This window comes from Procambarus clarkii, chromosome 41 (genome assembly GCF_040958095.1).
Source record: "Procambarus clarkii isolate CNS0578487 chromosome 41, FALCON_Pclarkii_2.0, whole genome shotgun sequence".
Lineage (NCBI taxonomy): Eukaryota > Metazoa > Arthropoda > Malacostraca > Decapoda > Cambaridae > Procambarus > Procambarus clarkii.
Genome location: NC_091190.1, coordinates 13,273,426 through 13,298,425, shown reverse-complemented (window position 1 = coordinate 13,298,425; position 25,000 = coordinate 13,273,426). Strand labels below are relative to the sequence as shown.

At 47.0% G+C, this 25,000-nt stretch overlaps 2 protein-coding genes across 2 annotated transcripts in view; both read left to right on the top strand.

The window, feature by feature from the left end:
- Nucleotides 1–1,729: 1,729 nt before the first annotated feature.
- On the top strand, nucleotides 1,730–6,497 carry LOC138373129 (uncharacterized). The gene is made up of 2 exons (XM_069339142.1): nucleotides 1,730–1,909; nucleotides 5,637–6,497. Exons 1-2 carry the CDS (start codon nucleotides 1,730–1,732, stop codon nucleotides 6,495–6,497), a joined length of 1,041 nt encoding a protein of 346 aa, XP_069195243.1.
- An 18,041-nt stretch (nucleotides 6,498–24,538) lies between these two features.
- Nucleotides 24,539–25,000, top strand: part of LOC123761256 (somatostatin receptor type 5) — a 37,690-nt gene continuing 37,228 nt past the window's right edge. The window contains exon 1 of the mRNA XM_045747198.2: nucleotides 24,539–25,000. This exon is cut by the window's right edge and continues 467 nt beyond it. The gene's annotated coding sequence lies outside the window, so the exon portion shown is untranslated.

Sequence of the window (25,000 nt, the reverse complement as noted above, 5' to 3'; positions counted from 1 at the left end):
CCCCCCACACACACATAGCTTTATAACTAGGCATGATAGAGAAGTAGGGGCATAGTTTCTTTCACCTGATGCCTCTGTTCACCTAGTGGTAAATTTGAATCTAGGAGTTAGTAAGCATGTACGGGCTGCATCCTAAGAATGTATCTGTGTTTAGTATTTGTGCCTGTAAGGTCAAGTTTTTAGCTCTTGGACCCCGCCTTACTGTCAGTTGTCTAATGAACTGATTCCCAACCTATTTTCCTCTATAATATCTACAACATGTATTTCTCTCACACACATATCCTCAGCAAGCAGCCCGCAGCACCTGTTTAACTCCCAGGTAGCTATTTACTGCTAGATGAACAGGCGCACCAGGTGAAAGAAACTATCCCCATTTGTTTCTGCCTCGACCCGGGAATCGAACCCAGCCCTCTGGACTGTGACTCCCAACGGTTAGAAAGGCGGGCTCCAAGAGCTAACAGCTCGATCCTACAGGAACAGAAGGTAAACACACTGTGTTATCCATCAACTTGTCGGGATTACAGATGCTTCAGCGAGCTGAAAAACCTTTCAGCGAGACGGCCGCCAGATCCCTTCCCCCGCTCTCTCTTGTGTTCGGGGAGGTAGAGAGCGGAGGTACCAGAGTGAGGGAGTGAGGGAGGCGCCCTGAGGAGCATAATATTTACTTTAGTTACTCTTCTTCTATGTGCCCTTCCAAATATAGAAAACGCTCGACGGAACAGAAAATGGAAGAGGAATTATATGATTTTTAGTTTTCAATTTGTTTTGCCAGTATGCAATTGATTGACATCGATGCCTGTTGCGTGGAGTACTGATATATCTGCCACTTGATAAATTGTTGCACAATATGGGGTGCCCGGTGTTCTATGGCACCGAAATATCCATAGAATGATTGTCATTTTGCGCTCATTTTAATGTGAAAAATCATTCGATTAAACAAGAATTAGATCTCAATAATACGCTCTCAAAAATGTCCGGGTTCTAGGGCAGCCTGAGATAGATATCATAACCAGACCACACACTAGAAGGTAAAGGGACGACGACGTTTCGGTCCGTCCTCAAGTCGATTGTGAGAATGGTCCAGGACGGACCGAAACGTCGTCATCGTCCCTTCACCTTCTAGTGTGTGGTCTGGTCAACATACTTTAGCCACGTTATTGTGACTCATCGTCTGCATATAGATATCATATCTGCAAGCATAAGAAGATCAAATACAGCGTTCATCAGAAATTTAAATTTGGTCCACACACGCCTCGATCCGACGGCCAAACAGGGATTCGAACCTGGATGAACAGAGCTGTGAACCCCAACATGACCAGCGGTTGTCCCTTGAGGGTTAAACATGGCCTGTCTCATATATTTTGATTAGAAGTGTTGAGGCATCTCTTTCTGTCCGTCTGTCTGTCTCTGTCTCGTTTCATAGTCCCCCTTTCCGTTTTTCCTTCTCGTTTCTATCCCTTCGCTCCTCGTATCTCTTTCCCCTCCGTTTTTCCTATCCTCATTCCCTCGTTTCCTGATTATCTTCCTTCCTTCTCCTTTCCTCCCCCAGTTCCCTATCCTTACCCTCTTTCTCTCTATCAATACCTTCTTTCCCTCCCCATCCTCCCTAATTCCGGGTCTCGCTATAAATATATATATGCAGGTGCTGAGGGACGTCTGCGATAATATTTGTTCGTTTGCCACCCACTTTAGCCGCTATTTCCGCCTTGCTTCCGCGCGTTACGCCAGGATGTGGCTCGTTGGTGGATGTGGCTCGCTGGTGGATGTGCCTCGTTGGTGGATGTGGCTCGTTGGTGGATTTGGCTCGCTGTTGGACGTGGCTTGCTGTTGGAGCTTCCTTATTGGTCCAAGAAGCTCATCTGGCCGGACCTTCTCAAGCCACGAGATCCGAATTGCCTTGCAGATGAGTGTGAGTTTGTCAGCTGGTAAACATCACTACCTTGACGAGTCTGTTTCACATAATATTTACAAATACTTGCGATTTTTATATTAAAACCAAACTATAAATTTTAAAAACATTAAAATATACACAAAACATATTTATTTTACCGTGTTGTTGATCTGTAGTGAACGACCTGGTGAACTGAGGGTCTTACAAGACTAAGACGACTTCTTCTCAGGTCGTACCTGAACGCTGCCATTACCTGGAGGATTATATCGACAAACTGAGGGAGAAAATCCTGTGTTTACGAGAGTGTGTGTGCGACCGAGGGAGGATTTGTGAACGTGTATGCAAAAGGATTACCGAGACGCTGGGAGAAGAAGTGCCACGAAGTCTTGCAGCTGCAACATGAACGAACTAAACGTTCAGTGAACAAAATCCACCAGGGCCGTGACGAGAGTTCGAATCTACGTCCGAGATGATCCCAGACGCATAAGGCAGCGTTTGGGATCCTCTCGGACTAAGTTCGAACTCTCGTCACGGCCCTTTGTGGATTTGTTCATTTGATACATCACGCTATTGTGATTTCTGTGTGTGTGAACGTTCAGTGGAGCTACTGGCACTGTTGATGAGGCGGTGCACACGTCGACTGTGATTCCAGCCGAGTGCAGTGAGGAGATAATCAGGAACGACCAAGATAGTAGACTTTGGAAATTGCCAATCAAGCTGAGAACTTAGTGACACTTTCCGATTCTCAGGAGAGACTAAAGCACTAGATGATTGTTGTTCCCCGGAAGCCGGGGATTTGCACTACTGATAACTGAGCCTGGATAAGGAAAAACGTTTTGGGGATTAGGGGGGGAAACTTAAGGAGTTCGAACAGGAGTTCGTGGTGTTCTTGAGATGACAGGCGCAGGAGCCAAGGACACCCGCATCTGTCCAATTGTCTCTGAGCGATGCTGGAAATGTGAGGTTTCTCGTGTCTTTAATTAAAAAAAAGTCGTGTTGGCTTGTATGATTTTTCTCTAGTATGGTGGGAAGCTTCAGGTCTTCCCTCATGTTAATGATCTTTGTGCGTCCTGGGACACCAAAAGCACCCTCTTGGCTCCATTCTGTATGTTACATTGTTCAAAGAAGAGTCGAGGAATTTAAATGATAATCAGGCATGATAATCAACTAGAGATCTCATAAAAATCATATTAAATAGTCTGGCACATTTTATATTGACACAGATATTCTTACCCGTGAGAATATTCTTACCAGTAAGCTCGTTTACAATGTCACTGTTAATACCTGCTCTACGGTATTTATGCTGCCCACACGTCCCAGTGTTCTGACTGCTGACTCTGAGAGCTAGAGGGACTCTGTATCAGCGCTTTTAGTAACAAGAAAACCAAAAAAAATGTTTACAGTCGAGTTTATATATTTACAACAATACAATCTTCAGCCGCATAACAGATGACATCTTTGTCAGCTAGTGTTGGGGATATCAATTATTAATTTGTCCATCAAAACACTCAAAAGTCTGGGGTTAATAACTGCACATTGATTTGTACAAAACTTAAAATAGACATAATTATTACTTCTAACCCGTCTGAAAAGGGATGAGGAAGTTCTGTGACTCAGGTACCCCCTTGAGGCGTGTCAACAGTCTAACATAAACATCAAAGGAGACAAGTTGCTTAATTCTCTGTTAGCTGTATCAAAAGAGATTTGGAGATCAATAAATACCGTTTGGTCTCTGCCTGATAAAACATTCAGAAGAGCCAATATGAGTGCTTCGTTCAGGAAATAAACTATAATTTTATGAGAAAGTTAATGCGTAATTTGAAACACCAGCCTGTAGAATATAATAATCATATCTGGAATTTTTTTATTTTTTGTTATTAATACATGAGGTACATCTGCATTAGTGCAGCTACCCTAGACTATATGAAGTGGAGTACAGTGTGTCAAAAAAGCTAACTAGGTGATGCTAAAAAAAAACCATCACACAGGATGGTTAGTCATACAGAGGCATGTGATAAGCGGTCTGGTTTAGAAAACGTAGAAGGCATACACTCTACGGATATATCACGCCCCATGTCAAGTAACTCGCATGAAGGCGAGTAAAACCTACCGCCAGAGGACGGGTGGCACTCAATCCTCAGGCTCAACAGACAAGGACAACCCGGAGACCACAGGAATAATTCGTCAGCGATGAGAGAACTCGCCACGAAGCTCTAATTGCGGTTCTCAATGTACATAAGATCGTCTCAGAGTCTTTCCAAGAGTATTAGATCGTCTCAAAGTGAGACACCATCTTCTCAGAGTGGGTTAGAATGCATCAAAGACGGTTTAAATCGTCTCAAAGTGCGACAAATCGTCCAATTTGCTTGTGAAATGTTATTTAATCTCGGGGGAATCTTTCCTTGGCACCAGGAGCTTAGAGAAAGGAATGGCAGGATGTTACTGAGCCTTACTGGAGGTTCCTTGGTGACAATTGTCAGTTCTTCATATCGACTTGAAGCAACACTGAGGTGTGACCTACACTGTGGTGTGGCCTACACTGTGGTGTGACCTACACTGTGGTGTGACCTACACTGTGGTGTGACCTACACTGTGGTGTGACCTACACTGTGGTGTGACCAACACTGTGGTGTGACCTACACTGTGGTGTGACCTACACTGTGGTGTGACCTACACTGTGGTGTGACCTACACTGTGGTGTGACCTACACTGTGGTGTGACCTACACTGTGGTGTGCCGGGGTTAATTATCGCTGGTAAATTCCATTATTCAACGTCCACGTTCGATACAGGACCTCAGATACAAGCGTCCACAACACAAGCCAATTGGCCGCTTTTCAAGTGAGGAATATCAAATATTTCGCTTTGTATTCCTCTGAATCTCTCTATATCGTTCTGATTCGCTATATATATAAATTCGAATAGCTCGTTATCGTTCTGAAGCTCCGTATATCATTCTGAATCGCTATAAATCGTTCTGAATCGCAATACGTCGCTCTATATCGTTCTATATTGCTATGACTTGCTCTATATAACTCTATATAACTACAGAAGCTAGAGTCTGAGAGTGAGCAACTCTCGCTTCACTTATATACAATAAACACTCAAGGATATTAATAAATAATTATATAAATATACAATGAACACTCAAGGATATTAATAATTATATAAATACACAATAAACACTCATGGATATTAATATATAATTATTTATTTAGGTTTTGGTATAGAGAGACGTGGCTCTTCTCACTCTCAGAAAGTAATTACGGCCCTTCTAAAATGCAATGAATATTATATTTATATATTCAGACAATGGCCACATTTCTACAAAAAAAATAAAAATAATTGACTCGCGCTTTTGTGGCGATTTTAATAAAGTAAAAATATCAATAAAACATTATATTATTATTATTATTATACAAATAAATTATATTACAATATTTCCAGGAACAAAAACATTAAATATCAGGAACATTTAATGACATTTAAATGGCAATAACAATAAGAACTGGAATTGATGTGATATATTTTTACATGTTATCACTGAAGAACATCCTTCCACAGTAGAACACATGAAGAACAACCTCCCACACCAGAACACATGAAAGAACAACCTCCCACACCAGAACACATGAAGAACAACCTCCCACACCAGAACACAGAAAGAACAACCTCCCACACCAGAACACAGAAAGAACAACCTCCCACACCAGAACACTACACTGAAGAACAACCTCCCACACCAGAACACTGAAGAACAACCTCCCACACCAGAACACTGGAGAACAACCTCCCACACCAGAACACTGGAGAACAACCTCCCACACCAGAACACAGAAGAACAACCTCCCACACCAGAACACTGGAGAACAACCTCCCACACCAGAACACTGGAGAACAACCTCCCACACCAGAACACTGGAGAACAACCTCCCACACCAGAACACAGAAGAACAACCTCCCACACCAGAACACTGGAGAACAACCTCCCACACCAGAACACTGGAGAACAACCTCCCACACCAGAACACTGGAGAACAACCTCCCACACCAGAACACTGGAGAACAACCTCCCACACCAGAACACTGGAGAACAACCTCCCACACCAGAACACAGAAAGAACAACCTCCCACACCAGAACACAGAAAGAACAACCTCCCACACCAGAACACAGAAAGAACAACCTCCCACACCAGAACACAGAAAGAACAACCTCCCACACCAGAACACAGAAAGAACAACCTCCCACACCAGAACACAGAAAGAACAACCTCCCACACCAGAACACAGAAAGAACAACCTCCCACACCAGAACACAGAAAGAACAACCTCCCACACCAGAACACTGAAGAACAACCTCCCACACCAGAACACAGAAAGAACAACCTCCCACACCAGAACACAGAAAGAACAACCTCCCACACCAGAACACAGAAAGAACAACCTCCCACACCAGAACACTGAAGAACAACCTCCCACACCAGAACACAGAAAGAACAACCTCCCACACCAGAACACTGAAGAACAACCTCCCACACCAGAACACAGAAAGAACAACCTCCCACACCAGAACACTGAAGAACAACCTCCCACACCAGAACACTGAAGAACAACCTCCCACACCAGAACACTGAAGAACAACCTCCCACACCAGAACACTGAAGAACAACCTCCCACACTAGAACACAGAAAGAACAACCTCCCACACCAGAACACTGAAGAACAACCTCCCACACCAGAACACAGGAAGAACAACCTCCCACACCAGAACACTGAAGAACAACCTCCCACACCAGAACACTGAAGAACAACCTCCCACACCAGAACACTGAAGAACAACCTCCCACACCAGAACACTGAAGAACAACCTCCCACACCAGAACACTGAAGAACAACCTCCCACACCAGAACACTGAAGAACAACCTCCCACACCAGAACACAGAAGAACAACCTCCCACACCAGAACACTGAAGAACAACCTCCCACACCAGAACACAGAAAGAACAACCTCCCACACCAGAACACTGAAGAACAACCTCCCACACCAGAACACAGAAAGAACAACCTCCCACACCAGAACACAGGAGACACACCAACAAAGGGTACCTCACACACAGCCCAGAAGCAGCACCAAGGGCGTTCTTCACCAGCGCGTGGACCTGATCGCCCGGGATAACGTGGCAGGCCTGAATAGCGATGCCCTTTGAAAGGACACCGCTTCACCGTACGGCCTTCGGTGAGGGCGTTGCCGGCGTCATCTGGTCTGAATCTCCCCAGTGTGCGCGCGTCCTGTGGGGGAGAAGTCACTCCGGAGAGACACACTCTTCCTGAGGGAGAGACACGCTTGCAGCCCCCCAAGGTCTCGTAGGGTACCTCGGAGCCAGTCAATGGGAGATCAATCTTATGATATCCTGTCCAACCAATGGGAGAACAGCCTTATAATGGGCCAATCAGTCTCTGAACAGCTCGCTGTTTGGTCGGTTGGATTCCGTCCCCATTACTTACGAGCAAGACGGATAGGCCTACGCTGTAACACACGGCGGTACCTGGTGACTGTAACTCTGTATTACAAGCGTCGTCAGTGTAAAACAGGTAATGGAAAGAAATAACTCGAAATTGTTTTTCCTGGTTACCTGAACGCGAAGGGAGGGAACTGTGAGGAGAAAGCGCTAAGCTATTACGACTGTTCAGCACCTGGAAGAGATCAGGATAAGGATTTGGGATGGGACGGGAGGGAGGAATGGTGGCCAACCACTAGGACGATCGGGGATTGAACGCTGACCAACCTGTATCCGAATTGAACGAAAAAGAAAAATGAAATAAGAAAAAAATTAATATTTTTTTTTAGTTTCTGTAGACACTAGAAATTAACAGAGAGAGAGAGAGAGAGAGAGAGAGAGAGAGAGAGAGAGAGAGAGAGAGAGAGAGAGAGAGAGAGAGAGAGAGAGAGAGAGAGAGAGAGAGAGAGAGACAGAAAGAAGGGCATGAGAGAATAGGGAGTCGGTGGTAGGAACGAATTCATTCCCGCAGTAGAGATCAATGAGAGGGGTGAGAGAGGGGTGAGAGAGACAGGAGACACGAGGAAGGAGAGGAAGAGAGAGATGCTGGAGGAGAAGAGGAGAAGAGAAGACAGAGAGAAGGGGTAACAAAGACTGATGACTGAGTTCACTGAACGAGCGAACCACCCTATGTAACACACAACTAAACAATACTATTGAACAATACAATGGAAAAATATGATTGAACAATGCGAATGAACAATACTCTCGAACAATACCATTGGACAATACAAGTAACAATATGAAGGCAATTTAATCAATTTGTAGGGAACTCTCCCACATTGATGCATATTTTCCCAGGGAGAGTCAGTCTGTCTGTCTGTCTGTCTGTCTGTCTGTCTGTCTGTCTGTCTGTCTGTCTGTCTGTCTGTCTGTCCGTCTGTCTATCTGTCTGTCTCTCTAGTGTCTCAGTGGCAATATAAAGCCATATTGACAGCACAGAATGCTGTTGAGAGTCCTTATTAATATTTTAAGAAATTATTTGTGTATATAGAGGACTGAATGTAATGTTGTAGAGTTGCCTAACGTTGGTTGGAGAGGCTCCAGGCTGCCTGGCTGTGAGAGCTGCTCAAGTTTGCTCAAAAGTTACCAGATGTTCCTTCACTTGGAAAGGCGAGGTTAATAGTTGTATTACTGGCTGCACGCGCGTGTGTGTGTGTATGTATTTACTATTTGTGTCTGCAGAATCGCGCTATTTAGCTCTTGGACCCCGCCTTTCTAGCCAATCCAGATTTTTCCTTTATGTCTACTACTACTACTACTACACACACACACACACACACAAACATACACACACACACACACACACACACACACACACACACGCACACACACACACACACACACACACACACACACACACACACACACACACACACAGGTGTGGAGGCTGACTCCATACACAGTTTCAAATGTAGATATGATAGAGCCCAGTAGGCTCAGGAATCTGTACACCAGTTGATTGACAGTTGAGAGACGGGACCAAAGAGCCAGAGTTCAACCCCCCGCAAGCCCAACTAGGTGAGTACAATTAGGTAAGTACACACATCCCCCAGGAAGCAGCCCGTAACAGCTGTCTAACTCCCAGTTACCTAATTTACTGCAAAGTGGGCAGGGGTATCAGGGGTGAAAGAAACACTGCTCATGTGTTTCCGCCTCCACCGGGAATCGAACCCGGGACACCAACACCACCACCACCATAACCACCACAACAACACACACACATTATCAACAATGACAAAACCACCAAAGATTATAGACCACACAAACAAAATACCACAACCATCATCCACCACCAACAAATACAACAACAAATACACGTCAACAAATACAACAGCATAAATACCAAAAAACACACGATAAAGCACAATGTCCCAGTAGCGTTTTAAGCCTTGTTCAGAACCGGTATTCTGAATTATATAAACAAGAAGAATTAATATTTAGAGGCTCCCCCCCCCCTGAGCCAAGGCCGCCAGAAGCGACTATAACCAGCCGAGAGCAATTACGGAGGCATTGAAGGAGTAATGAGTGCGTACATTACCCCTAATTACCGGGTAAATTAGTGGTTCATTAGTCACGGTTGTCTCCTCGTCGGCCCAACACTCCGACACTTGTCGGTCGGGGTCGTGGTGTGTCGTCTGGTGGTCACCGGTCATCCCACACCTGCTCTCTCCACTAACACCAACAACCTCCGTCAACAGGTGTGGGTCGAGGGGGACAGACAGGTGTGGGTCGAGAGGGGATAGACAGGTCTGGGTCGAGGGAGACAGGTGTGAGTCGAGAAGACAGGTGTGGGTCGAGGAGACAGGTCTGGGGTCGAGGAGACAGGTGTGGGTCGAGGAGACAGGTCTGGGTCGAGGGAGACAGGTCTGGGGTCGAAGGGGGACAGAAAAACAATTTAGGTTAATGAGAAAATTTGAGACTTAAAAGGCCACATTTACATAAAAAAGGTCGAGTTTTAAGGGAAAGGTCAAAGTCCAAAGACTACAGATCAAGGTCACAGTGAATGCCAAGGTCACGTGGGGACAAGCGGGGTCAAATTGACAGTTGACCTCACCTGGAGAGGTCAGGTGGAATCTACAACAGCTTTGGTGGCACTCAAAATAGCTTCCTTTTATATTTTAAGACTTTTTTGCCGCCGCTAAACTGCCAATTGCACTTTAATAACGGTAAACGCACAGAGGTCAGGAACTATGCTAACGAGTCTTAACGACCCAACTGTGACCATCACTCTCCCTTACCAGCATAATCAGCCACTGCTCCCCCCCTCCCCCCCCACCCCCTCCCCCCTACCCCCTAGTGTGGATTTTTAATTTCTTTCTCACCAACCATTGAGGAAAAGATGCTAAAAGAGAATTTACCCGGTAAAGGAAATGTGTGTGACGCAAGATGAAGGCTTGTATGACGCAAGGGGGAAAGCGGGTATGACGCAAGATAAAAGGAGGCATTATGCAAGGGGAAGACAGAGATTTGACGCATCAGAAAAGGTGATACGACGGGAAACGAAGTCACTGTCAAATGATCTGGAAAAGGCAAAACAGACTGCTCGTCCTGAGAAGAAGTGCAGGAGGAAGCAAGCGTGACGCAAAGATGTAACCTATGCGTCACGCGATCTTCGTAAAGCAATGCACCATTGAGGATAAATCTGTTGTGTGTTTCCTCGGTGTTGGCATGGTAACCAAACGCTTCAAGTTTCTTCCGTCAGATGGCTCTTCTGATTGTTTTGTTTCTAGGTAAACAATGATTAGCACTGAAGACTAAATGCAAATTCCTTGTCAATAACAATAACAGGGGTTTTAGATCAATATTGTGATCACGAGACTTTGTTTTTAAAATATTTATAGTTTGAAATTAACATGATATATGGTTGTATAAACTCCAGAAGCCAGATGAAGGATAATCACAGCAAAGTGGAGCACTTATGAGACATTATTTAACACGGAATATAAGTCGTGTTAACGTGATATACCGCTGTGTTACCTAGACACAGCTGTGTTGACACGTGTTAAGACAAGATGGGTCCGTTGAACAGGTTCGAATGCTTTCTAGTTAGCCAACACCACTTCAAATCCGACGCTTGACCAATCGCGAGAACGACCAGCCCATAAGAGATAGCTATTTATATCCAACCCAAACTCATTCATATGCATGTCAAACCTACGCTTGAAACAAGCCCACTCAAATCATCCCACACTTGTTATGTTACCCAGTTAACTGTTCCAGAACTCATCAATCATGTTGCTAAACCAGCTTCCAAACCAAGCTCACTTCTGTCAAAGAAAATAACGAGAGCTTACGAGTTCTCCATCCCATTACCATCTCTACGGGGAAACAGAACTTATATGAAACCCATAATGTTCTTTGTTCGAGAACAGTGGCTACATCGCAACACTTTAAGAAGTCGATTACCTCCTGGCAGCAGGAGAAGCGTTATTGTTCCAGTCTAAGAAGAGCTCAGAGCCTCCATGCTCAGGGCTCAGAGCCTCCAGGCTCAGGGCTCAGAGCCTCCATGCTCAGGGCTCAGAGCCTCCAGGCTCAGGGCTCAGAGCCTCCATGCTCAGGGCTCAGAGCCTCCAGGCTCAGGGCTCAGAGCCTCCATGCTCAGGGCTCAGAGCCTCCATGCTCAGGGTTCAGAGCCTCCAGGCTCAGGGCTCAGAGTCTCCAGGCTCAGAGCCTCCATACTCAGGGCTCAGAGCCTCCAAGCTCAGGGCTCTGAGCCATACTCAGCATCCTCCTCCTCCTCCAGCCAACATCTGCAGATGGGAGAATGATTCTGAGAGCTCTTACCTCACTGGCTGTCCCATTTAACCCGAGTCCTCAATGCACTACACATGCAACAAGCTATGGAAAGTGTTGCTCACTGAAAGAACACTTACACTTGTATGCACTCGCATTTATGTGACTTCTTATCATAAGTGATTATGACTCAAAATATTGCGAAAGTCTTAAGAAATGGCTTTAAAGTCAACGTTTATTGTAAATTTTTTTAAGTACTGTAATAACACTGTGATAAGTGAGACATAATTTTATCTTTGCATTCGAAGCAAATTGAAATGTGTTATCGTAAAGAAATAAAGAGCATATTTTCAAAATTTTTTCAGAGATTTGTTTCAGGAGATATCTGAAAGGCTTTACTTCAGTGAATGAACAGAACTATGCCAAATATATTTTGTGTATATCGAAATGACTGTCAATAAGAACAATGAACTGTCACATTGTATTTTTCATGCAGCAATTCTGGCCATTTGTATGTGTGTGTGTGTACTCACCTAGTTGTGCTTGCCGGGGGGGAGGGGGGTTGAGCTTTGGCTCTTTGGTCCCGCCTCTCAACAGTCAGTCAACTGGCGTACAGATTCCTGAGCTTCTCAAGCGCTATCATAACTACATTTGAAACGGTGTATGTTTTTTTAGTTTAAGTCTACGGAAAAACATACTCGCGTTTCACTTACCTGTCCGGGGTAAACACGGTAATATCACTCAGGATCTTGACCACAATGTTGTGATAAGTCAGTCTCAGTCTCTCTCTCTCTCTCTCTCTCTCTCTCTCTCTCTCTCTCTCTCTCTCTCTCTCTCTCTCTCTCTCTCTCTCTCGCTCGCTCCCTCTCTCTCTCTCGCTCCCTCTCTCTCTCTCGCTCCCTCTCTCTCTCTCGCTCCCTCTCTCTCTCTCTCTCTCTCTCTCTCTCTCTCTCTCTCTCTCTCTCTCTGTCTGTCTGTCTGTCTCTCTCTCTCTCTATTTTATTCTCACTTCCTCGGCATTCGAATTTGCATACGGAATAGTGTTCAAAGATTTTTCAACGAAAGATATACGTAAGACTCCTGTTTCAAAAGTTCCAACAATTTTGGTCGCGATCGTCATATTTTATTCTCTATAACCCCGCCTTCCCTCGCTCTCACTGTCTCCTAATTCTTTCCCACCTTCCGTTTTTCTGCCTTCGTGCCTTTTTCCTTCTCTTGGATACAGCAGTGAACGCCGGAGAGACGACTATGCTCGAGTGGGAGGGGTCGTTACCCGAGTGGGTGGGCTCATACTCGAGAGGGTGGGGCCGTTACTCGAGTATATGGGGTCGTACTCGAGTGAAATGTGTTAGTGCTCGAGTGGGTTGATGAGGGAATCGATTGCGATGCTGCTGCGGGTGTCCCCGAGAAGGATTTAAAGGATCTTAAGGGAAATGCGAGAGTTGTGTAATGGGAGAGAGTGATACCTGAGTGGGGTGCTAGTAAGACAGACTGGCAATCAGTCGACCAGTCAGAAACACAGCTAGCCAGCAAGCCATTCAGCCACAAGCTCGCTGGTCAATCAGCAGCCAGCCAGATAGCAACATGCCAGAGAACCAGCCAGATAGCGAGAATGTTAGCCGACCAGCTGGCACGATAGCAAGCAGTAGAGTTACTCAGCTTGCTATCCAGTACATTATCAGAGAAAACCGGCAGGAAGACAGTCAGCTAACCAGCCAGCTGGCTAGAAAGCTAGTAAACAATAAACCAGTCTGCTTACTAGTATCCAATCAGCAAGTCGGGCAGTCTTGCAGTTCCTGCGAGCAAGCCAACCAATCCAGCAATTTAGCCACATGGGTAAATGAAACTAGACTTCAAATGCATGAAAGTGGATACATGATGAAGCAGATAATGCTCTCTCTCTCTCTCTCTCTCTCTCTCTCTCTCTCTCTCTCTCTCTCTCTCTCTCTCTCTCTCTCTCTCTCTCTCTCTCTCTCTCTCTCTCCCTCCCCCCCCACACATCATCTACTAACCAAATTAGCCCCTCACCAATAAGATCAAAGGTCAGTAATGGGGAGTGGAAGGAGGCCCGTAATATTATAATAGAACCAGTTTAAGCGCATCGCTCACTCCTTCCTTTGTCACGATAATGGATCAGGGGAAATATCAGTGACATGTACTTAGAGACCCTCCTCTTGATGTTCATTCTGACCTCCAGGGGGCAGCACTTATCTTTGATGACAGACTTGTAATGACATGACAATGACAGCTACGACGATAGTTAATAACACCAACAACAACAATATATATATATATATATATATATATATATATATATATATATATATAGATATATATATATATATATATATGAAGAAGCATAACACATGAGGATTGGAGACCTTGCGCCTGGGGAACAAAAAGGTATTTGTGTAAATCTATTCCCAAAGCGTGTGATTGGACGAATTTGAGACCCCATCAACCACAATCACTATTTAGCATCTAGCACCCGTGTGCACAGCCACTAAATTATCAAATAATTAACACAGAATTAACACAGACATACTCACCACGTACCCTGATCCGTGCAAACACTAGCTCATTCATCAAGAAAAACACCCATTGGACCAAACACAGCAGTCACCCGTCTCACCACACACACACACACACACACACACACACACACACACACACACACACACACACACACACACACACACACGTAACCCAACCTTTGGTAAAAAAAAAAACACAAACCCACAGAAGACTTACAGTAAATAAATGTCGATGCCTCCCATCTCTACCAATCTCTCCCCCCTTCCAAAACAAATAAAACAAACAAACACACCACCCAATATACGAATACAAAAATTCTTAGGAAAAGATCAGCCGTGCATGTGAGATACACATAAATCTATAGCACTGCCAGAACTGGCCTGGCTACCTGGAAGGAGGGAGGGAGGGAGAGAGAGAGAGAGAGAGAGAGAGAGAGAGAGAGAGAGAGAGAGAGAGAGAGAGAGAGAGAGAGAGAGAGAGAGAGAGAGAGAGAGAGAGAGAGAGAGACAGACAGACAGACAGACAGAAAGAGAGTAAGAAAGAGGGATGGAGGCAGAAAACAGAAGGGAGGAGAAGATGGATGGAAATCGAAATAAGAAATTAAATGTAGAAGGGACGAGGAACAAGAGACAGGAAGGAAATGAAAGAAGAAGACAAAAGGAGGAAGGGAATTATCTTATCAGCGGAAAGCCCCAAGCAAAAAAGAAAGAAGCCAAGAGAGAAGAAGGAAGCGTGGTTGATAGAAGGAAGTGAGGGAGGGTAGAGTGAGGGGAGGGTTAGAGGGTAAAATGTGGGTTAGAGAGGGGGAAAGGCTGGAATGAGGGGGGAGTGAGATGGTAGAGGCAGAGGGTGAGGGAGTGAGAAAGTGGAGTGAGAGGGAGGGAGAGAAGGGGGGGAGGGGGAGGGAGTGAGGGGAGGGGGAGGGAGTGAGGGGAGTGAGGGGAGTGAGAGAGGGAGTGAGTGAGTGAGAGAGAGGGGTGAGTGAGTGAGTGAGTGAGAGAGAGGCCAAGAGAGCCCGCGTCTCATTTCAAATAATCTTGATGGCCTAAACGTCCTCCTCCGTTTTCTTTGATGGTCCACTTAACACAATTTGCGGTGCTACTTAACGGCGCTCCGACGTAAACACTGTTAGGCTCGGTAATAGCCCTCTGTAGCTACCTCAGGGCGCTCTCAGGGGTCCGGGACGAGGCGGCTGTAGTGGCTGTCAATCTACATTGTCTTTGTTTACGTTTGTGTTCGTGTGAAGGTGGTGTTTGTACTCACCTGTTAGTAACTGCAGGGTCGTCACCCAACTTTTAGTGACACTTTAAACATCAATGAAAGACGTAAAATGAGGGCCCGATAAGTGACCCCGACACCCGATAAGTGACCTCACGGCCCGATAAGTGACCCCAACACCCGATAAGTGACCCCAGGGCCCGATAAGCGACCCCAGGGCCCGATAAGTGACCCCAACACCCGATAAGTAACCCCAACACCCGACAAGCGACCCCAACACCCTCACATACCACTCTGTGCACCCAGCAGCCACTGGAAACCTGGTTGTAAAATGATAGGCAGGAATCGTGTTCGGTGGGGATGGCATGTTGGTGAATAATACGTTTCAGTCCCTGGTTCGAGGGACTACAGTGAGGGGCTACAGTGAGGGACTACAGTTCGAGGGACTACTGTTCGAGGGACTACAGTTCGAGGGGCTACAGTTCGAGGGGCTACAGTTCGAGGGACTACAGTTCGAGGGACTACAGTTCGAGGGACTACAGATAACACCTGTCATCTGTAGACTCACTCTCCCAGCACTCACTCTCCCAGCACTCACTCTCCCAGCACTCACTCTCCCAGCACTCACTCTCACCCTCAGGACCGCAATAAGTCACCGGGCCGCCCCTCGACGCCCCTCTCCTTCAACAAGTCCCCAAGGTCAACGAAGAAATAAAGACAGAAGATAAAACTACAAAGTTGACAACAGGAACTTTCCATTGTATTGACTGAGCTTCAAGCCTCCACTATCCCATCCACTTGTCTGTAATAGAGTGTAAACACTCGACTCTCTCCTCGTTTTCCCCTCCACTAAACCCTTTTCCTTCCCTTCCTTCCTCCTCCTTCCCTCCGTACTCTTCTTCTCCCGTCCCTCGCTCCTACTCTAAAGTAATCCCCGGTAACTTTTAGTCATCGCAGACGGCCTCAAATGTCAGTTTCAACTCGAAGTGAAACGTTATGTGGGTTGAGAACTGACAGAGCAGCATCAGGTGACGTGACTGCCATACCCGGAAGATTTCCTAATGACACATCTCCTTGCCCGCCTCCTTCCCTCCTCCTTATTCGTATTCTCCCTTTTTCCTTCTGTTCTTCTCTTTCATTATTACTGCCACCACCGCCAACGTTGTCATCATATCTGTAGGCTGTGTTTGATGCGAGGAGAAGGCACCTGGGGCCCTCATCCCGTGTCTCTGGTTCAGTCTGTGGTTCAGTCTGTGGTTAAGTCTGTGGTTCAGTCTGTGGTTAAGTTTCTGGTTCAGTCTGTGGTTCAGTCTGTGGTTCAGTCTGTGGTGCAGTCTATGGTTCAGTCTGTGGTTCAGTCTGTGGTTCAGTCTGTGGTTCAGTCTGTGGTTCAGTTTGTGGTTCAGTCTCTGGTCCAGTCTCTGGTTCAGTCTGTGGTTCAGTCTGTGGTTCAGTCTGTGGTTCAGTCTGTGGTTCAGTCTGTGGTTCAGTCTGTGGTTCAGTCTGTGGTTCAGTCTGTGGTTCAGTCTGTGGTTCAGTCTCTGGTTCAGTCTGTGGTTCAGTCTGTGGTTCAGCCTGTGGTTCAGTCTCTGGTTCAGTCTGTGGTTCAGTCTGTGGTTCAGTCTGTGGTTCAGTCTCCCCCGTCACCCACTCTCTAAACTTTCCAGGTCATCATTTCTGCCTGGAAGGTTGGGCTCGGCAGTGTGCTGATGCAACCACTGCTGCGCTTAGGCAGGACGCGGGGAATCTGCATTGCTTAGTAAGCATTTACTTGTTTAATGAAGTGATAAAGAAGGGAGAGAGAGGGAGAGGTAGACGATGAGAGTGGGAGAGAGGAGGTGAGGAGAGGATGAAAGTCTTGTCTTTAGTCTTTTAATGTGTAATAAAGTCTGTTATTTGTTTGTGTTCTCGCCACACACACACATATATACACACACACACACGCACGCACGCACGCACGCACGCACGCACGCACACACACACACACACACACACACACACACACACACACACACACACGCACGCACGCACAGCTCCTCGCAGCCGAGTTGCAACCCGCTCTCGCACAAGACAGTACATATATGACTTATTGCTTGTACTGCTTGTACGAGAACGGGTTGCGAGAGGACAGAGTTCCGGGGTCGTAGTCCTAAGGCCTCAGGTTCAATTCCCGGTCGAAGAAGCAACAAATGGGCAGAATTTATTTCACCTGATACACCTGTTCACCTAGTAGTAAATAGGTGCCTGGGAGTTAACCAGCTGCTACGGGCTGCTTCCTGGGAATGTATTCACCTAGTTGTGCTTGCAGAGGTTGAGCTCTGCTCTTTCGGCCCGCCTCTCAACTGTCAATCAACTGTTACTATTTTTTTTTCTCCACATCACACACACACACAGAAAGCAGCTCAGTAACAGCTGTCTAACTCCCAGGTACCTATTTACTGCTAGGTAACAGGGGTATCAGGGTGAAAGAAACTTTGCCCATTTGTTTCTGCCTGGTCCGGGAATCGAACCCGGGCCACTGAATTACGAGTCATGCGCGCTGTCCACTCAGCTACCAGACCCCTTAGTGTGTGTGTATGTATGTGTACAAAGGAAATATGTAGTAGATATGATAGAAGAAAACTAGAGAACATGAGGCCCTAGCTAGAGCTCTAAGTGTCTTATAGAGTGTGTTCATCAGATAGAAGAGGAGGGAAGCGGAATTAAACGAGAGGCCCACCACACTGGCCGATCCTCTCAGTACTTGGGATGTCTCCCACAAGTCTCCCACAGGCACCTTTTACCCTGACAAACTGGATCGGGATCAATTTTCCTCCACCGGACTAATTTTCTCTCCCCCTGACATTAGGCCCATTTCACCCACGTGCTAATTCCACCTGGACTAATAATTCCTCCCCGCAACTAGCCAATTCCACGAGGAACAATTCCGTACCCGAACCCGTTCTCGCCTCGACCGCCTCCGTCCCACTAAGGTATCTCACAGAACACAACACCAAGCAGGTGGCGACGGCAGAAGTGAGAAACTACACAGTGAGGTATTTAGCAATTAACGCTGGCCGCTGTTGCCAACGCAACCCCTAGACTTCCTGTGCAACTTGCAAGGTGCAGCGGTACGTACGTGTTACCCCCCGCCGGGTTGGGGAACCGAGGCAGCTGGGCGTAGTTGGGATAATTGGTTGGAGAGGGAGAATCCTGGGGGTGGTATAATGCTGGGATTGTATCAACTGTGTCAACATCAACCACAGTAACGATAACTTTCACACCCCGAGGAAGACATCAGTTACTACATCAATAACAACAATGAGAACAATAACAACAACCACATACTCACATGCTCGACAAGAACAACAACAACAGCGGCAATAACATATCCCTTTCCTATTGTCTTAATCCCACACCCATCTATCTCACCCCCCACCCCCCTCCCATCTAACTCACCCCACACCCTCTCTCCCATCTATCTCACTCCCACACCCCCCTCCCATATGCCCCACCCCACACACCCCCTCCCATATACCCCACCCCACACACCCCCTCCCATATACCCCACCCCACACCCCCTCCCATATACCCCACCCCACACACCCCCTCCCATATACCCCACCCCACACACCCCCTCCCATATACCCCACCCCACACACCCCCTCCCATACATCTCTCCCAACTAACCACAAACATCGCCTCTGCGGGAACCTAACAGGTAAATGCTACTTAACTATTAACTTATGAGGGAACCCGCGGTGATTGGTTCCCAGAGGAACAACAGGCACGGAAACTCTCTCTCTCTCTCTCTCTCTCTCTCTCTCTCTCTCTCTCTCTCTCTCTCTCTCTCTCTCTCTCTCTCTCTCTCTCTCTCTCTCTCTCTCTCTCTCTCTCTCCCTCTCTCTCTCTCTCTCTCTCCCAAATAACACTGGAGATAAGCCCTTCTGACACCAGATCATGTTCTTAGTCTAAACCTCAAAGGGCCGTGCTACTTCATCCTCCCTTTATTCCGCTTTCTCATGCTTCCTTCATTATTCCCTTTTATTCCTCTTCCTTCCCCTCTTTCCCCTCCTCCTCCTTCCCTTCCTTAGTCCTTAAAAATTACTTCCAAGGGGGTAATTGTAAAAAAACATAAATATAGCAACGTTCAAATCCCTGCCAACGATTAGATTGTTTGCGGGGACTTGAGTCTGGGCGCTCCGCCCCCCAACAGGCAGGTACACTGTCGGTCAACAAACACTAACAAGCACTATGTTGGCAAATACCTTTAGAAATAAATACAAAAGCGCTGATACAAACAAGGCCCTCAAACACTGCAAGTTTGGCGCCCTCAATCACACGGGGCGCCAGGAAACATACAAGTGCTCCAGGAAACACACAAGTGCTCCAGGAAACACACAAGTGCTCCAGGAAACATACAAGTGCTCCAGGAAACATACAAGTGCTCCAGGAAACACACAAGTGCTCCAGGAAACACACAAGTGCTCCAGGAAACACACAAGTGCTCCAGGAAACACACAAGTCCTTCAGGAAACACACAAGGGCCTCCAGGAAACAACACAAGTCCTTCATTAAACACACAGGTGCTCCAGGAAACACACAAGTGCTTCAGGAAACACACAAGTCCTTCAGGAAACACACAAGTCCTCCAGGAAACACACAAGGGCCTCCAGGAAACACACAAGTCCTCCAGGAAACACACAACGGCCTCCAGGAAACACACAAGTCCTCCAGGAAACACACAAGGGCCTCCAGGAAACAACACAAGTGCTCCAGGAAACAACACAAGTGCTCCAGGAAACAACACAAGTGCTCCAGGAAACAACACAAGTGCTCCAGGAAACAACACAAGTGCTCCAGGAAACAACACAAGTGCTCCAGGAAACAACACAAGTGCTCCAGGAAACACACAAGAGGGCTCCTAACCCACCCCCACGACACACAATCCTCTGCACCTAACAAAAGACCAGCGAGGAATAGTTATTTCCAGCACGCTGTATGCCGGCGTCTTCTCATTACAGAGATGACCGCCGCCTTGCCGGAGTGTTACTGGTGCCTCCCTCTCTCATCCACGGCCTCTCTTGTCACCGCCGCTTATTTACGACTCTTTTAGACAAAGAGCGAGAAAGGGGAGAGGGGCAGAGGAGGGAGAGAAAGAAGTGGATGGAGCTCGAGTAGATGAACTTCGAGTGGATGACGCTCAAGTAGATGAACTTCGAGTGGGTGACGCTCAAGTAGATGAACTTCGAGTGGATGACGCTCAAGTAGATGAACTTCGAGTGGGTGACGCTCAAGTAGATGAACCTCGAGTGGGTATCTTCACTCCGCCGTATCTTCACTCGTCTTTTCGATTTCCTTTTCGTGAAGTCAAAAAGCTGCACTCGACACAAAAGACTGATCTGTCTAAATACATCCAATTAGGGCGCTGCGTTCGTGTATACCAGGTATATGTATACCAGTCCTGGCGAGGATACATATGTGTTTTCGACCCCAAGCAGCGGAAAATCACTTATTTATGGCCGTATAATTGTGCCAAATGACTTAAGTTACGCCCGGAAATAGTGAGAGACTGACCCAGATAGTGAGAGACTGACCCAGATAGTGAGAGACTGACCCAGATAGTGAGAGACTGATCCAGATAGTGAGAGACTGACCCAGATAGTGAGAGACTGATCCAGATAGTGAGAGACTGACCCAGATAGTGAGAGACTGATCCAGATAGTGAGAGACTGATCCAGATAGTGAGAGACTGACCCAGATAGTGAGAGACTGAGCCAGATAGTGAGAGACTGACCCAGATAGTGAGAGACTGACCCAGATAGTGAGAGACTGACCCAGATAGTGAGAGACTGATCCAGATAGTGAGAGACTGACCCAGATAGTGAGAGACTGACCCAGATAGTGAGAGACTGACCCAGATAGTGGGAGACTGATCCAGATAGTGAGAGACTGACCCAGATAGTGAGAGACTGACCCAGATAGTGAGAGACTGACCCAGATAGTGAGAGACTGACCCAGATAGTGAGAGACTGACCCAGATAGTGAGAGACTGACCCCAGATAGTGAGAGACTGACCCAGATAGTGAGAGACTGACCCAGATAGTGAGAGACTGACCCAGATAGTGAGAGACTGACCCAGATAGTGAGAGACTGACCCAGATAGTGAGAGACTGACCCAGATAGTGAAAGACTGACCCAGATAGTGAGAGACTGATCCAGATAGTGAAAGACTGACCCAGATAGTGAAAGACTGACCCAGATAGTGAGAGACTGATCCAGATAGTGAGAGACTGACCCAGATAGTGAGAGACTGACCCCAGATAGTGAGAGATTGACCCAGATAGTGAGAGACTGACCCAGATAGTGAGAGACTGACTCAGATAGTGAAAGACTGACCCCAGATAGTGAGAGACTGACCCAGATAGTGGGAGATTGACCCAGATAGTGAGAGACTGACCCAGATAGTGAGAGACTGACTCAGATAGTGAAAGACTGACCCCAGATAGTGAGAGACTGACCCAGATAGTGAGAGATTGACCCAGATAGTGAGAGACTGACCCAGTTAGTGAGAGACTGACCCAGATAGTGAGAGACTGACCCCAGATAGTGAGAGACTGACCCAGATAGTGAGAGACTGACTCAGATAGTGAGAGACTGACCCTGTCAGGCAATAATGGATAGTTTCAAGCGTAGGCTAGACTCGTGTGACTGTGAATGGGTTGATATTAATAGAAGCTGCCTCGTATGGCCCAATATATATCCAATTATATCCTCGTATGGCCCAATTGTTCATAAGAATTTAAGGAAACTTCAGCAATTTCCTGCATTTTGATGTTTTAGTATCCAATATTAAGAAAATGTTCTCACTCACATAAACACTTGGGGGCCCAAGAGCTAACGTCTCTCTCCTGCATTTACTATTTACATTATTTACTCCTAAGTATTTACAATTTACACAAATAGTAAATACTTACATAAGCACTCATTCACACACACACACACACACACACACACACACATACATAAAAAACTTTCTCACTCACTCATTCACAATCACTCAAAAACACAATTATTCACACAAGCATTCTCTCACAATCATTCACTCTGCCCTCATACAATCACTCATGCCCTCAATCTAACCACCGCCACTCATATACTCCCTCACACAATCAATCACCCACCCACTCATACAATGAAACATACAATCATTCACTTACACACTCATTCACTCACACATTCATTTACACACTCATACACCCTTTCACACAATCATTCACTCACACAATCGCTCTCACACAATCACTGTCTCACAATCACCCGCCGCGGGCAAGGAAACGCCATCTGAAACCAGCAAAGACTTGATATAATTAAGGTAAACAAAACCCATATTACAGAACTATTGACAACATTACCGTCCATCACCACATTCCCGTCTGCCGTCCCCCAGTGATCCCGTCCATGGAGATCACTGAATCCCAAGCCTTTCCCTCCATCCCATCCCAAATCCTTATCCCAATCCCTTCCCAGTGCTATATAGTCGTAATGATTTGGGCGCTATCTCCTCACAGTTCCAATCCCTTCCCCGTCTCGTCCTCAACCCGTCCACATCCCGTTCTTCTGTCATCCCCGTCTGTACATTTCCTCGTACATATGGCGGCTCCTTGGGACACTTTCCCGTCAATATGGAAATGAGACTGTGGCTTAGGCAGACCAGGATATGAATGTGACAGAGAAGCTTGACAATGTGACATAGAAGTTAGAGAATGTAGCAGAGAAGCTTGAGAATGTGACAGAGAAGCTTGAGAATGTGGCAGAGAAGCTTGAGAATGTGGCAGAGACGCTTGAGAATGTGACAGAGAAGCTTGAGAATGTGACATAGAAGTTAGAGAATGTAGTAGAGAAGCTTGAGAATGTGACAGAGAAGCTTGAGAATGTGACAGAGAAGCTTGAGAATGTGACAGAGAAGCTTGAGAATGTGACAGAGAAGCTTGAGAATGTGACACAGAAGCTTGATAATGTGACACAGAAGCTTGATAATGTGACAGAGAAGCTTGAGAATGTGACACAGAAGCTTGAGAATGTGACACAGAAGCTTGAGAATGTGACACAGAAGCTTGAGAATGTGACACAGAAGCTTGATAATGTGGCACAAAAGACTGTGGAACCCAAACATTTCCAAAACCAGGGATGCTGCTCTGTGTTCAAGAGTAGACGACGCTCAGGAGATGAAGATCCTGGCGCACTTTACCCAAAGAAACGGATGCTGCAGCCAGCATCTTTGAAGACAACGGTGGCATCGGCAACCTCTAAGCACCTGACAGTCCTAGAGAAAATCACCAATTTGAGTCCTCTGCTTGGCAGGATATCCCCATATGATGCCTTACGTGATGAGAATTCCTTTTTTTCAGCTCTAATTAACTCAGCTACTGTCCTGAGCCTGGCCAACACTGCCTCGCTAGGGTGAGAGTGGATATGTGGCTGGTGGAGAGGGCTATGAGTGGGGGTTATGAGGCTGGTGGAGAGGGCTATGAGTGGGGGTTATGAGGCTGGTGGAGAGGGCTATGAGTGGGGGTTATGAGGCTGGTGGAGAGGGCTATGAGTGGGGGTTATGAGGCTGGTGGAGAGGGCTATGCATGGGGTTATGAGGCTGGTGGAGAGGGCTATGCATGGGGTTATGAGGCTGGTGGAGAGGGCTATGCATGGGGTTATGAGGCTGGTGGAGAGGGCTATGCATGGGGTTATGAGGCTGGTGGAGAGGGCTATGCATGGGGTTATGAGGCTGGTGGAGAGGGCTATGCATGGGGTTATGAGGCTGGTGGAGAGGGCTATGCATGGGGTTATGAGGCTGGTGGAGAGGGCTATGAGTGCTATTATGTGGCTGGTGGAGAGGACAATGAATGGGGGTTATGAGGCTAGTGGAGAGGGCTATGAGTGAGATTATGAGGCTGGTGGAGAGGGCTATGAGTGCTATTATGTGGCTGGTGGAGAGGACAATGAATGGGGGTTATGAGGCCGTGGCAGGGTGTGTGGGGGTGAGGGAGGGGGAAGGGGGGTGAGTGCCGGCCGCGCATGGAGAGTGAGCAAGGTGGCAGGCTTGGCGCTGGTGGCCAGCCTCCACCACCATACCTGTTGGATCCCTCGCTGTGCCAAGCCGTCGCGCTGGAGCCCGGCTGCTGCTCCTCCTCCACACCTGCACCACTCCACACACACCCCACCCTGCCCCACTCCACACCCCGCCACACCTCCCGTCACCTCACCCTCCAGCCTCATCTGCCAGCCACTCACCAAAACTCCACCGCACTTCATAGGACTCCTATACGTGCGTCTGAAACGTCGCCGCGCGGCTCGAACGCCGTTCGAATCCTTGAATAACGCATTTGTGAAGCGTTGACCCTGACACCCGCAGACGCTAGACGGTTCCCCAGCAACCAGAAGACGTCGTCCGGGACCCTCATCGCCCACCGACACATTTAAATTCCTTCCAGCCCATCTCTCGCTTCGAACCCCCAGTTCGAAGCCCCGCCGGACAGTAGAGCGGAGTACCGGAGCGTCGCATAGTGCAACTTATCGCTGAATTCT

What these genes read in the sequence shown, in the direction of transcription:
- LOC138373129 (XM_069339142.1), top strand. Translation starts at nt 1,730, where the DNA reads ATGTGGCTCGTTGGTGGATGTGGCTCGCTGGTGGATGTGCCTCGTTGG. An exon ending in GAATTGCCTTGCAGATGAGT is followed by an intron (nt 1,910 to 5,636) that starts GTGAGTTTGTCA and finishes CTCCCACACCAG; the next exon opens with AACACTGAAGAACAACCTCC.